The 16,090-nt window shown below is 39.1% G+C and overlaps 1 protein-coding gene across 2 annotated transcripts in view; it reads right to left on the bottom strand.

Moving 5' to 3' along the window:
- Positions 1-16,090, bottom strand: part of CFAP20DC (CFAP20 domain containing) — a 258,264-nt gene that overhangs the window by 63,586 nt on the left and 178,588 nt on the right. For both annotated transcript variants that reach the window (XM_036267094.1, XM_036267095.1), the window contains one exon: positions 15,624-16,004. In XM_036267094.1, coding sequence (XP_036122987.1) covers positions 15,624-16,004 — 381 coding nt within the window. The remainder of the gene's footprint in view (positions 1-15,623; positions 16,005-16,090) is intronic.

Below are 16,090 nucleotides of genomic sequence, written 5' to 3'. Positions count from 1 at the left end.
CTTTTCTGACAACCACCCTGGGTCTGTGCTCCTCCACATTATGGGCTCCCACAGAAGCTTAAAGTGTTCATTTTTAGCATCTATCACCACTGCAGTTAGTACCTGGTTCTGGCATTCACAGGCCGTCTGTGAGCTCTAAAAGGCAAGTGCCCTGTGTTACTCCCACTGCACTTCCTGGGGCTGATGCTCAACCAGTATCCGAGGACTGACTAAATAAACAAACATTCAAAGCAGTTTTTTTAACAAAAGAAAAGTCACGTCCCATAAAAATGTCCACTTTCCACGAAAATTCATGAATTTCATCCTTGTCAACATTATGACCAAATACATTCAACCTACAGTAAGACTGAGCATGACTAATGCTATTAAAAAGCCAATAAATGAAATAGGAACTGAAGTGGGAAAGTAAGGTCTGAAAGCCAGAAAGACCTCGCAATAAACACTTTTACTGATATGGACTTTACTATGCATGTAATCTGACAGGCACATTTTTTTTTTCAAGAATAGTACTGCAAATCTTGAGAGGCTAATATAAATATTCTTCCACTGTACAGGGAAGAAATTGGCACATGGAATTTTTAAAACCTCTTCTTTCTCTCTGACCTAAATCAAATTTGATAACAACTGTTAATTTCAACATTGCTAAAATGTTAGCATCGTATATAAACATTATGATTTATGCCCAGGTCATGCAATCTCTAATAGGAGAATTTGTAAGTATTTAATATGCTTTGAAAGTTCTTGGGACAAAACAGACATCATGAGAAGATGAACAAAATTTATATTCCAATAAAAAACACTGAAAAGAAAAAAGGGGAAGTAGAAATGATTTAAATCGAAAATAGTTGGGAGAGCAATAAATGCAAGAAAAGATGCTCAACATCACTGTCATTAGTGAAATACAAATCAACACCACAGTGAGTTACCATTCACATCCACTAGGGTTGTTGTAATATAAAAGACAGACAGTGACCAGTGTCTGCAAGAACATGGAGAATGGGAACCTCATACACTGCTGGTGGGAATGCAAGATGGTGCAGCCACTTTGGAAACCAGTTAGGCAGTTCCTCAAAACGTTACACCTGGGCCGTGTGGCACAGCAATTTACTCCTAGGTATATATCCAAGAGAACTAAAGACATGTGTTCATATAGACACTTGTAAACAAATGCTCATAGCAGCATTATTCATGATAGCCAAAAAGTGAAAACAACTACATGTCTATCAACTGATGAATGAATTTTTATTTATCCATACAATGGGATATAATTTAGCAATAAAAAGTAATGATGCACAGACACATGCTACAACACGGATAAACCTTGAAAACAGTATACTAAGTGAAAGGAGTCAGACACAAAGGCCACAGATTATATGATCCCATTTACGTGGAATATCCAGAATACGCACATACACAGAGACAGAAAGCAGATTTGTGGCTTGGGGGCTGGGGGAATGGAAGGTGACTGCTAATGGGTATGGGGTTTTTTGGGGGGTGGTGCTAATGTTCTGAAATTCAGTTGTGGTGATGGTTACAGAATTTTATGAATATACTAAAAACTCCTGAATAGTATACTTGGAAAGGGTGAATTTTATGGTATATAAATTGTATCTCAATAAAAAAGTAGTCAGTAATCAGATGTGAAAACAAGACCAGTTACTTAACTTTGGGCTCAAAAGGGATCAAGTGACTTGCTGTCCTTCTGTCAAGAAATGGAACTAAATGTTCCAATGTGTCACATAGGTGTTATTTGGCTTGTCATTGCCAATACAAGTTTTTAAAATTAAAAAGAAAGTTTTTTCATTTTCTTAAGAAAATCTCAACATGCAGGATGATGAGCCCATCACTCAGTTTATGTACTTAATCCACAAGCCTGTGCTGTGCCTGAGGTGCACCCCAGGTACTAGTGTGGGAAGAAGAGAGAATGGACAGCGGTGAAGCCAGCCAGATCCAGTCTGGGCCCGAGTGCCTCCAGTTACCAGCCGTACAGGACTGGGCGAACTAGCCAACCTCTGCGCCTAGTTTCTTCACCTGCAAAATGAAGCCGTCATACATACCTCAGGGGATTTTTGTTAGACTAAGTGAGATAATGTGTATCAAATGCTTAACACAGTACCTGACAAACTAAGGGTCTTCAAAGGTATCTTTACTTTTACCAGAAAGTGTTTTGAGTATGTACTTTCTAACATATGGACATTTATAAATTAAACACATGTACAACTATATTAAAATAGTATGGACAGTATAAAAACACACATAAAAAATTAAAATTAAAATAGTTAGGCTTAATAAAAAGGAAATAGTTTAAATTTTTTCTTCCTGAAGCCCAGTGGATTGTTTTCGACACGTCTAGGGTGAGCACAATCCTCTTAGTAGACCACTGAACTGGCGATCGATACATATGCTCCCTGTTATTATTATCCTTTCTTCCCATTTTACTGTCCCCCTTCGTCTAGTCTTCCATCCATTCTGTACTATGCTAGCAACTGGGAGTATAAAAAAATGAGACACACACCTGTCCTCACTGAGCTCACAGTCTAGAAAGGGAGGCATAGGGTTACTCTAAAGTGTGCTGTGAGCAATGCTACAACAGCGATACGTCTGAGATGCAGCACAGCAGTGACTAACTGCCCAGCAGAGTTGGGAAAAGCATCACAGAAGCCACAGTGGCATTTGATAGTAATTCAATTCATTGACAAATGGAACGAGTGGCCTTCAGAGGGAGCAAACTCTCTCCACCACCAGCAGGGGCGAAGCAGAGGCTGGGGAAATAACAGCTGGCAGAATATTGCAGTAGATTGATTGTTTGATTCATTAATTTATTCCACAGATACTTACTGAGACCCTATTATGTGCCAGGAATTCTCGATGCTAAGTTTGCATAGAATGTGTTTCCATGATTTTATTTCATACACAGTAATAATGTATTCTAATAACACCCTGGAAGGGGCAGCGAAAAATGAGCTGAGTCAAAGAAGTGACTTTCTCCAGGGTCATGAATAGAGCAACTAGTGGCAGAGACAGGTAATTAACTTAGTCCCTTGATACATTCTTGATTTGCAATCTCTTAAACCATATCTAAATTACCAGAAAGGATAAATTATTCTTTTATTTTTATTTTTAAAAAAGGCTTGCAATAAAGTCTTCACATTAAAGTGGACTTCAGCACAAGATGTCATCTAACTAAATTATGCAACTGCTGAGAGGCAAGGTGCTTTATGTAATTCTCTCTCTGAAAGGCTCAAAATGCTATGTATGACCCAATTTCATCTCAAAATATCCTTGGAGGAAAGAGGGAAGACTTTCTCAATCAGATGTTTTGGCAACAAGGTAATGGGCGCAGGGCTATATAATTCAGCTGTGCTCAGATTCCAGGCAAGCCCTTCCATCATGAAACCATTCAAGCCTTTTGTTTCATTGATTGGCAGACATTACTAGGGGACTAAGACAACGAAGACACAAACACAAGTAATATTTGGCCCCTGTTCTCCATTACAATCTAGTAGGACAAGTATAAGCAATTAAGAAATGAGCATAGCCCTGGCCATTTTGGCTCAGTGGTTAGAGTGTAAGCCCAAGGACCAAAGGGTTGAGGGTTCAATTCCCGGTACCTGGGTTGCAGGTTTGACCCTCGGCCCCGATGGGGGTCATGAGGGAGGCAACCAGTCAATGTCTCTCTCTCACATCAATGCTTCTCTCTCTCTCTTCCTTCTACTCTATCTAAAAAGCAATGGAAAAATATCCTCAAGTGAGGATTAAAAAAGAAAAAAAAAAGAAAGAAAGAAATGAGCATAAAATAAGGTAGCATATATGAAGTATAGTATTAATAATCAAACAGGATGCTGATAATGATTAAAAGGAAAACTAATAACTCCAGCAAAATCATAAAACACAAGAAACAAAAGTTTCAACTAGATGCCTTTCACTTAATCTCCTTAAGATTTTAAGACAGACGAGCTCCATCGATCAAACATCTACCCACAGGATTTTGCGAGCCTCAAAGAGGAATGGTGGGTGACACAGGCTAAATTTAGAACGCGGACGTGGAGCCCAAATGAGGCATGGCCATGGGTAAGACCATGAAGAGCCTTGTTCTGTTCTAGAAGGCTGGAGTGTAATCGAACGGGAAGGAAAGTGGGTCGCTATTCTTTCTCATTCTGGAGTCTGTAGAGTCTCCGAAATTCTCCTAAACCAGGTGTGCGCTATGACAGTACCTGACACCCACAGCACAGGGAACATCATGTTGTAAAACTCTTACCAAAGGGTCTGCCAAGCAACCCCTGACTCTTTGCATTCATTTAAGTTACAGCAAGACTCAGAGGGGATGGTGGCTGTTCTAACAGAACATAATACAAAAGGCAACATGAGAAAAGGGAATCTACCAAAGAGTCTGGCATTCAGAAAAGAGAGGTCACTTATAGGGTCAGTCAAGGCTTCATGAAGGAGATTTAATTGAAACTAATAACACTAAATCACTTCTACTTCACTGCCCAAGTCTTATGAAAAAATCTAAGATCTACCAAAAAACATTCTTAATAGCTCCCAAATGGAGACTATGCATATGCCCAGGAACAATAGAATGGATACACAGTGTGCCTGTCACACAGTAAAACACCATAAGCAATGAAATGAGTGATATATTGACTCTCACAAAGTGCTAAGTGAGGGAAACCAGACACAAGAGAGCATATGTTGGTAAAACTAGTCTGGGGAGTCAGAGGTAGGGTGTGCGGGGACAGTGACAGGAAGGGGTAGTGACAGGGAGGGAGTACAATCAGGCTTCTGGGGTGCTGGTATTATTCTCTTTCTTCATCTGGGTGATGGTCACTCAGGCTTGTTCAGTCTGTGAAACTTCACCAAAGTATATGTTTATGATATGCATACTTCTCCATGACCAACAAGAACATACACATCTAAGACTCAAAGAAGAAAAGTGATGAGTTGTTAATCACTGGCACTTACTCTGGACTGTCTTAGTGGGGAAAAGCATTGTGTAAATGTGGCTGGGGAATCAGCCTCATTGGTAGCTTAAATCTGTATTTATTATCAAGAGTTTTGAAGTTGCAATTTAAAAGTTTGGGAAGTTTTTTTGAACCCCAAATGACAGCAAGAAAAGTAGAAGTCCATTTTCCAAAGCTAATTTTAAACTTTAATTGGCATTTAATTTGAAGATTAATGTCCTTGCTATTGCTGTTTGCAGACAGTGTTTAATTTCTGCTCTGACATTTTAAATAACAGTGATGGTGAATCAATGTTCCAGGGCATCTCTTCACCAACCAGCACTCCGTGAAGACTTGTTTAGAATTTCTGAGCTACGTACCCCACACAAGAGTTTGTCCTGTCTCATTGAGGATGCAGGCCCACTAACAGCAAGAATGAAGAGACAGAAGCCACAACATGAGCCGTAAGTGACATATACTTGACGACATAACTCATTCACAATACATGGTGGCTTTCAGCATGTGTCCGCCACGCAAGAGGTAAATCAAAACTTAAAGACCAAGCCACAGTACAATCTGAAAAACTGCTACATTTAAGGGGTGGAATTTACACAGCATAAATCAGGAGTCAGGCTGTTAGAAAGAACCAATGGGTTGGAATCTAGATTGTTTTATGGGGATTGTTCAATGGCATTCACGGGGACCTAGGCTTACCCAGTTCCAGTGCCAGCTCTGAAGTGTGTCTCACAAACACTGCAGCTTGAGACCTGGAGATACTTCACAACACCCTCCTCAGTCCAAACTTCATTATGTATGCATGCTCATCTCTTAAGAAAGTCTCAGGCAGGGAATTCTTGGGTAACCAAGACCAATAGTGGCAAAATTCCTTGCAAAGAGATAACTTTTTATCTCATATATGTGGCTCTCTATTTTTGGGAGGAGCAAGAAAAAAGGATTTAAAAAAATGATCTTTATATTGATTTGCTATATCTGTATAGACTGCCCTTTCAATCTGTGACCTAGTAAGAAACAAACATACTTCCATACCTTTTGCCTTGGTAGTCAGCATGCTAATTTTCAGAAAGGATTCTCTGACAAATAGAGCTGAACTCTTCTTATTAACCTAAAAGTGAGCTGACAAACAATTTGTAATTTTCCAGCACCTATTTTCTGAGTTCAAGGTGTTCCCTGAGTTTAACAATAAACTATAGAATGGAAGGAAGCCAGTAAAATAGAATTGAACAGGTTTTATATTATATTCAAGGATACACCCTCACAAGGCAACTGTAGCCTTGTACATGGTACAAGCATAGTAGCCATTCAATAAACGGTAGTTCAAAATATTATTTAAAGAACCTGGAGGAAAACAATTTCAGAGACTTCTCATAGGAATGAAAACAGCAGAGATAAGCCAACGGATGCTTCTGGGGTGGGAAAAGGATACCATTGAGCTGGAAGGTAATATAGTTGTAATATAGTGATAACAAACAGACCAACCCCTGTGTGTGCTTCTGCACACATTACTCAAAGCTTCAAGGGCAATAGAAGTGAAGCTGCCACATGATCAGAGGCCTTTAATTCAGGGGGTGCGGTCCAGTGGGGTGTAAAAAGAAAAAAGCACTGATTTTCTGGCCCAAACTCCCGGGTTTGACACTGCTCTGTCACTTACTAGATGGGAACAAGGCCCCTCTGCTTCCTCGTCTGTCAAACAGATATAAGTAAGGCCTCTGGAGACTGCAGATAAAGTGAGGGGCACTGTGTAGAGGGCCTGGCACAGGGCAAGTACCCCAGATACTTAAAGTCACAAACAGGATTTTTAATCAAAGACCTCCATCTCAATGTGTTTAGAAAGTAGCCGAGCGCCTATTACATAAAGGAGGAAAATGGTAAGTATGACTTGCTCCTATTTAAAATTAAGAAAACCAAGACATCAAAGAAGATGGATTTCTTCAGTAACATTTGACTAGCAGGATTCATTAGCATATCGGAGAACTGACAGGGAAATGTTAGTGTGTTGGCTAAACAACCAATGCATTTCCATTGACTCATTCTACCAATAGTTTCTTAATTTTTTGTCAAGTCTTTCTATCTACAATTTCTAAAACTTCTGGAAATTGAAATTGTTCCTCTTTAGAGTAACTGGCACATTGCTTGCTTACCTAGCTGCTCAGGAATGGACATATCAAAATGTCCTGATGACATCTGCAATTCCATAGCATCACCTACATTTTGAACCATTATTCCATTTAAAATTATTATTATTTTTTTAAATCCTCACCCGAGGATATGTTTTTCCCATTTACCTTCAGACAGAGTGGGAGGAAGAGATAGAGAGAAACATTGATGCTAGAGAGACACACGGATTGGTTGCCTCCCGCACGACCCTGACCAGGGCCGGGGACCAAATCGCAACCGAGGTACATGCCCTTGACAGGAATTGAACCCGTGACTCTCTGGTCCACAGGCCGACACTCCAACCACCAAGCCAAACTGGCCAGGGCCCACTTAAAATTATTTTAACATATTTTTACTCTAGACCATTTTGCCTTGGTCAACAACTAAATTAGACACTAGGTGCAAAGGAAGTGAAAGGAACAAACCACGTGGCAGCAGGAGTTTGGACTGAAAAATATTCAAGAAGAAGGCAGAAGGCTAGGAACAAGTTCCACCTGGGAAATTTCTCTGCTTAATGCGAATACTTTCATTGGTAGCACAAATGTTATTTAATTACCAGATTCTGTAGCTTCAGCAGTATGCCCAGCAGTACACTGACAGATAAAACTGAGATAATGACCTTGTTTTTCAGAGAAAAGCGTACAGTTTTGAGAAAACATCAAATATCAGACTCTTTTCCAAAGAAGAGTGTCCAGTTTAATAAACAAAACATTCTTACCATGGTTCACATTATGGTTTATGAAATGCTACTAGTCCTGTTCAAGTTCAATTCATACTACCAACCTTGAAGCTACCCACCTACAACTGAGCTCTGGGAACATGGTAGGCACACAGGGGGCGGTCTCTCAGGAATGACTGGAGAGGCAGGAGGTCCTGCTTCTAAACATTGTTCTCTCTTCAAAGTATCCTGAGAAAATACCAACGTGCAACCTGGCAGACCTGACCCATTAAGTCACTCTGACGTTAGCATTGTTTCAACTATAAACAGAGGAGAAGCACACAGAACTAGCAGTTACTAAACAGGACCTAGAACTAGTTTACCAGAATTTTACTGAATCTGAAAAGGTTTCATTTGCTTTCAGCATGTTAGGTATACTGGTTACATTTCTAACTATTCTGAAATAGAAGAAAATATCCTGTTGGATTATGGGCTGTGTTCTTACATTTAATACAGCAACCCTATGGAATAAGTATTCTTTTCTCCAAGTTTATAGATGAGGTAACTGAGGTTCAAAGAGGTTAAGAAATGCATTCAAGGTCACTTAAGTAAGAAGAAGCAAACCAGGACTCAAATCCATCTGTCTGATTTGAGCAGGTGCTCTGAACCATGGAGTTCATTGCTCTTGTCTTCTTGGTTTTGAAGAATGAAAATGTAGATACGCTTGACACAGAACCCTGTTTGGGGAAGGCCATGAGGGTGGCAAAGGGCAGCATGAGGCCAATGGCAACCGTGGTGGAAGCTGCCGAAGGAGGGACAGTCACCTCTAAGGGAATGTGCACAGTTGGGCCAGGGCGATGAGCGTATGTATAATATACAGAGCAACCTGACCCCAAAGCAGGTGTTCTGCAACAGTGCAGTATTGTTGTAGCTAAAGCAAGTCAGGGGGCCTGGCTAGAGTGGTTCAGTGTATTGAGCATCAACCCAGGCACCAGGAGGTCACTGGTTCAATTCCTGACCAGGGCACATACCCTGGGCTCAGTCCCCGGCGTGGGGCATGCAGTAGGCAGATGATTGATGTATCACTGTCACTGATGTCTCTATCTCTCTCTCCCTCTCTCTTCCTCTCTTTGTAAAAAAAAAAAAATCAATAAAAAAAACTTAGCAAGTCAGGGGTCAGAAAGACATTTATGAATTCTTCAAACAATGGAGTATTGTTGGAACGACAGCTGCAAAGGCAGACTTGAGTGGCAATTTCAAAGAAAGACCGATGGTTTCCCTTTGAGCAGAGTGTTATAGACTCTAGAACTTTATATAATGGAACAATGCTGGAAAAACTCTAAAATAATTTACAAATTCACTTGATTTTGTAGAGCACCGAATGCACAGTAAACTTTTATTACCTTTTCAAAATATGATGATAAATATGCCTGCTCCAATACTGGGCTCAAGTTTGTCAGGAAGGCAATGGAACGCCTCCTTTTTCATGATCCAAAGTAAACTGATTGACAATTAAAGGAAAACATTTCTCACATTATCCTCTGGGCTAAAATATCTTTATAACAAAAATAAATTAATAAAAATTGAAAAAATATCTTTATGGAAAAAAAACTGTCCTCATAATTCAGTTTTGATTCTCAAAAATGGAAATGTAAAAAGTAAACTCAAAAGTTATATATGAGTCATTTTACAATTTTTTTTCCTATAAAAAGTCACATCTTTTTTTTCCCTATAGAGAATGCGTGGATTAGTCATTGGCAGCTCATTTTGTCTTTCATTATGGAAATAACCATTCTTCAACAAGCTCAAACTTTTTCTGGAGCCACAAAGCCTGTTACATCATTTTTATTTGTTTGTTTGTTTAAAGATGCACATAATGGCATTTGTAGGTTTAAAATGATTCATTCAAAATTGTTTGAATGCAATTATATATGTGGAAAATTTTAATTACCAGCTATCTACATTGTTGCAATATTACCCAGAGGGCTGCACTTCTTTCTTAATTAAAAATATCTGAACTCTATTAAAGTATGAATAAAACATTGCAAGGAAGAAGTTTACTAAGCAGTTAGCAAATCAATTTCAGCAAGCATTCCTTAAGAATTACTAGTATCCTTTCATATCAGGGGATTGGAAAGACAGCTGTTCTGTACTTTTTTTCTTGAAAGAGTTTTTAATTTTCCTTTGTCACGAGGTTGCTTCATGTTGGCACTTTGTGGGAGCTCAGATTTCCAGGGGAACGTCCACTTAATAAGTCTGGATTGCAGTACCTTGATGACTAAGTGAATGGCTCCGATCTGCCCAGTGACCTGCAGCCCAGTAAATGACAGGACCATCCATCTGCCTGATTGCTCAAATTCCAAACCTAACGTTGTCCTCGATTCCTTCTGCTTCCTCTTCTCTATATGCTGTCAGTCTTACCTCTCAATGTGCCAGTAATCTGTCTCTTCATCTCCACTCTGAACCATCAGAGCGATGCCACCACTGCTTTCCCTGCTTCTGTCCCTGCTCCGGTGCATCCATTCTTGACGCAGCAGGAGGAACTGTTTGAGTGTAAATGACACTGCGTGCTTCAAACCTTTCAAAGACTTGGAATAAGGGCCACCTCCTCATCATAGCCTTCCTGACCTTATGTGGTCTGGGCTCTGTTTAGCTCTCTGACCTCACCCTCTTCTACTTTCTCCCTGCCCATAAAATACATCCCAGCTACCTGGGCCTACTTTATTCCTCAAAAATGCCCATCTCAGGAGCTTTCTACCTACTGTTCCTCATGCCTAAAGCACTATTCCCAGGTTCTTTGCATAACTGGCTTCTTCTTAAATTACATCTCAACTCAAACTCACCTACTCAGTTAGATAATACCTAAAGTACCACCATTCTGCCCAACCCTGCCACTTTATTACATCATCTTGGTTTTTTTCTTTCCACATCTTTATCATAGCTAACAATCATTTTATCTACTTGGTTGTTATTGTCTGTATCTCCCAACAGAGATAAGCCCCCTGAGGAGAGGGGCCTTATCTGTCTTGGTCAGTGTATCTCTAGCACCTGGGAAAACTGGTTTGATAGGTGTTAACAGAAGTGGAAACAGCTTGAACAAGAATACCTGTATCCCACCACCTAGAGATCCTTTATTTTTGAGAGTCAGCTTAGGTGGCAGAAACCACCATACACGTGCCAGTACTTTACATAAAGGAACTGCAAGTGAGCTAGCCAAGGTAATTTCATACCTGCATTCATATTAATATTGGATGGATTTCTAGTCCCAGAATAACTCTCAAAATTTTTCTCCTTGCACCAGGACATTTCCTATGAGTCATACCAGTAGAATCCATGAAGGCCTGACTGAGCTCATGATGTCTGTGTTAGAACTCAACTCTGGGGCCACACACTAGTCAAAGTATTAAGTCTTAAGTATCTGGAAAGAAAGAAAAGTTTTCCATTCATATGAAATCCATTTGTGGAGGCAATTAGGTAGAATAAAATAAACAAAAGATCCAGTTTGGAAAGAAAGTATAACTGTATTTGCAATGACATGAGCTAATATATAGAAAATCTTAAGGAATTCATAAAAACATGGTTAGAACTAATGTTCAGCAAGGTTGCAAGATACAAAATCAATAGAAAAATCAATTGTATTACTACACACTAGCAATGAACAAGTCAAAAATGAAATTAAGAAAACAATTCCATTCACAATACCATCTAAAAGAATAAAATACTTAAGAATAAATTTAACGAAAGAAGTGCAAAACTTGTACACTGAAAACATCGCTGAAATAAATTAAAGACACAAATAAATAGAAAGATAACCTATGAATTGGAAAGCTTACTATTGTTACGATGGCAAGGGTTCCAGCATAGCAAGATAAGTCAAGATAAGAAAGAATAAAGTTAGAGGACTTCCTGATTTCAAAACCTACTATGAAACTCTAGTAATCAAGACAGTGTGGTACTGCATGAGGATAGACCTACAGACCAATAGAAAATAATTGAGAGGTCAGAAATAAACTCTGACATGTACAGTCAACTAATTTTCAAAAAGGGCAACAAGTCCAGCTGGTGTGGCTCATTGGTTGAGCGTCGACCCACGCACCAAGAGGTCACCAGTTCGATTCCCGGTCAGGACACATGCCCAGATTGTGGGCCAAATCCCCAGTGGAGGGCATGCAGGAGGCGGCCAATCAATGTTCTCTCTCATTGATGTTTCTATCTCTCTCTCCCTCTCCCTTCCTCTCTATCTAAAATCAATAATAATAATAATAAAAAACCCAAAAAGGGCAACAAGCCCACTCAGTAGAAAAAGCAGTTTTTCAGCCGATGGTGTGGGCACAATTGGATATCCACATGCAAAAAACTGTGGTTGAACTTTCCAACATATATGAAAATTAACTCAAAATAGATCATAGGATTAAATTTAAGAGCTAAAACTATAAACCTCTTAGAAAAAACATAAGCGTAAATTTTCATGACCATGGATTAGGCAAGGATTTCTTGGATATAATAAAAAAAAGCACAAATAACAAAAGAAAAAAATAGATAAAAACTTTTGCACTTCAAAGGATACCATCGAGAAATGAAAAGACAACTTACAGAATGGAAGAAAATATTTGTGTATCATGTAGCTGAAAAGGAACTTGTATCCAAACTCTTACAATTGAACAATAAAAGGACAAATAATCCAACTTAAAAATAGGCAAAGGGTTTGAATAGGCATTTCTCTGAAGGAGATATATAAACAGCTAATAGGCACATGAAAAGATGCTCAACATCTTTAGCCATCAGGGAAATGCAAACTACCGCCACAATGAGATACCATACCATAGGATGACTTAAATAAATAAGACAGACAATAAGAAGTATTGCCCAGGATATGGAGAAATTGGGACCCTTCCCCTCCCCCCATTGCTGGTGGGAATACAAAATGGCACAGCCATTTCTGAAAACTGTTTGGCAGTTTCTCAAAAGTTAAATGTAAAGTTCCATATGAACCAGCGATTCTCCTCCTAGTATATACTAAGAGTACTAAAACATGTCCACACAAAAACTTGCACATGAATGTTCTTAGCAGCATCATTCATAATAGATAGGTATTAACAGCAGAGGAAATGCGGAAACAACCAATGTCTAACAACTGATAAATGAGTAAGTAAATATGGCATATCCATATAATTAATTATTATTCAGGCTTAAAAAGGAATAAACTGCTAAGACATGGATGGACCTTCAAAATATTATGCTAAGTGGAAGAAGTCGGATGTAAAGGCCACAAATTGCATGGTTCCATTTAGATGAAATGTTAAGAATAGGCAAATCCATAGATACAAAAAGTAGATTGGTGGTGTCCAGGAGTTTAGGGGGGGCAAGGGGAATGGGGAGTGACTGTTAATGGGTATGAAGTTTCTTTTGTGGTGAGAAAAATGATTAAAATTAGATAGTTGTGATGGTTGCAAAACTTTGTGAATACACTAAAAAGGGCTGAATTCTCTCTTGTGTGAATTAAATTTAGTAAAGTAATAATTAAAAAGTCACCCCGTGTGTGTCAGGGATCTGGAGAAAAATTCCTTGTGAGGTTGATATACACACAACACTCTTTCCACAGATTCCTGTTTCCACAGATGCTTACCTGCAAACATCAAGTGGAGAGAACGTCGATTATTAGAACCCCGTTACTATGACCACGAATTTCCTTTTAAAATGGTGTCTCTGGCAGAAAACTCCATTTTCATTGTAAATTCACTTTGAAACGGGGAAGACTGTCTAGGCTTTCGATAACTGTATATTCTATTAAACTGAGATGATGACATTCACATGTTAAGCCATAGATTGTAGAGATCATGTGGGTTGTTCAAGATCAAATTTTATTAGTCTGAATTTGACACTCAAAGCTTTCTGTACATATGGGAAGCAACACCTTTGTGCCTTTATCCCCTCATCAAAGATAAAGCTCCTCTCCCTGTCATCCCTCTGAAGCCACTGCACCAGCGTCCTTGGCTGTGAAAGGGACTAGTGCTATCTCAGAGGGCTCCTGTGCAGAATAGACATGGGCCAGGCTTGTGTTGTGATGTCTGCAGTGAGCTGCTGTAAGGAGGGTCTCCTGAAATAATGCAATCGGTCTCTGGAAACTGTCTTATCCTAAAAGCATCTTAAATGAAGAGAATGGGCAAGAGAGAGTCTCCAACTCTCCACACTTTAGCCCCCTCACAGGATTTTCATTATCCCCTGGCATTATCAGAGACTACTATTTTTCAGGCAGTGGACTTTGCTGAGTGGCCAGGTAATTCAAGTCCATTTGTGCCTGAAGTTACCAAGCTGAGTTTGATGCTCTGGTTTTATTTCTACAGGAAGATAAAAAATGAAAATAAGCAATCTTTTGGATATATAGGATGACACATTCTACCTAATGGAAGGTGGTGGCAAAGAAATTAGGGAGAAAATGGAGTGGAATGCTTCTCCAAGACTTCTTTTGGTTTGGTTTTTGGCAGCCCAGCATTTTAGAATAAATCCGTAAGGTTAATTTATTGCCTGTATTCCAATTATTAGCACACCCAAAGAAAAAATGACAGTTAGATAGAACAAGAATATTTGTTTTGAAAATATTTTCAAAAATGAAAAACATGCAAAAATATTGACTATTTTTATCCTAAATCACCATAAAGCAAATCCATTTTCATTAGGTTAAGTGATTTACTATTTTCTTACATGCACACATACACATATGCACACAAGCATGAAAAATAAAAAGAGGAAAATACTCTTGTTTTATTTTTGGATGTTTCTTAGAGAGAGACCATTGCTTTTATGACTTAGCACGTGTTTATGCAGAACAGTATGATGGACACAGCCAGTAGTTCTAGACTCAGAAAATTCAGGTTCCCAAACCAACTGCTGTCCTTGAACAAACTGTGTCACTGTTCTGAACTGCAGATTCCTCAGCTGAAAAAAGGGGATGACAACAGTCTCTACCTCTCAGGGTCATTGTGAGGATTAAATGACATACTTCAGGGGAAAAGGCTTGGCAAATGACTCACACACAGTAAATGATTAAGAAATATCAGCTATTTCTATTTTGTTGCTGATGATATATATATATGTCTATTACCTGTGCTAGGTAACAATCAATCCACTCTCAATTGCTTAGAATATAACTGAACCAAAGTTTTACATTCTAACACATATAGAATACTTGGGACATGACAAAGACAATCTCTAATGTTTAGAAAATGGAATGTAAGGGTCATTTGTCCTGTATAGCCTCTGGTTTCTAAGTGCAGCTGTGGGGGAGCTGAAGGAAGAAAAGGACTAACACAGGGAGAAAAAAATCAATCTGATGGACATGAATATAGCCACCAAACCAGCCTAGGGATTTATTCAATGACACTGCTTTACTGTTAACCTTCACTCGTATCATTTATTATTTGGGGAGCTGCTGCAAAGATACCAGCAAGTGAATAGAATAATGATGTTTTCATGGCTCCTAATGTAGATTGTTATTGAAAATCTGTCAATTTTACTGGCAAGCCTTTGGCTCAAAAATAAGATCTTCATTTATAATTTGCAAGCAGTGATGACTGAAATAATGAGAAGTAACTGGGAAATAAAAAAATAACTATTATGATAATTATCTTTCTCATTAAAAATATGAGGCATTCTATTATCGTTGGGAAGCGCAATACTCTTTAACAGCTGCTGTTACTGAGCTAAAACACATCTGAATAGGAAAGCAGACACATTGCTGATCACCAAAATGATGAAAAATAGATACTGCTAAAAATGTATGCAAAGTGGAACCGAACAGAACACAGCAGGGTGCACTGCCTGAATATGTAAACCAGAGTGGAACCACTTACTGATACTTCAGGAATCGGTCTCAACTTTTCCTCCGAGATTTCCTTTAGGGAGGTTTTGTTTACCGAAGCTGGCACTTGACGGGCTGCTGGTGGGTCCTTTGCTTTGATAATGGGACCTGGAGCTGTCTGAGAGGATGCATTCCTTCTTCCAGGGGGAGAAAGGCATGGTGTAGGCACCGAACTCATTTGAAAGTTGTTTCTATCTATCTGCTTCGCCCAGGAATCCTGGCTTTCTGATGCTTCTGCTTCTGTGTAGGCACTTTTTAGATATTCTTTACTTGTCCGCCTTGCAGCCTTCCCCAGCATGCTCTCTAATGTTAACTGAGTTAACCCTGAAGGACTAGTTGTTGGACCAGGAGAACCCTGGCCACTGTGGTTACCCTACACAGGGGAACAAAGTGAAAATCATTGTGAGCTGAAATGTGTGGTGAATAAGTTACTGAATACAATTTCTTAATAAATTCATA

Source organism: Molossus molossus, unplaced genomic scaffold (assembly GCF_014108415.1).
Source record: "Molossus molossus isolate mMolMol1 unplaced genomic scaffold, mMolMol1.p scaffold_m16_p_18, whole genome shotgun sequence".
Lineage (NCBI taxonomy): Eukaryota > Metazoa > Chordata > Mammalia > Chiroptera > Molossidae > Molossus > Molossus molossus.
The sequence above is the reverse complement of the archived record's forward strand: the minus strand, read 5'-3'. Positions and strand labels throughout refer to the sequence as shown.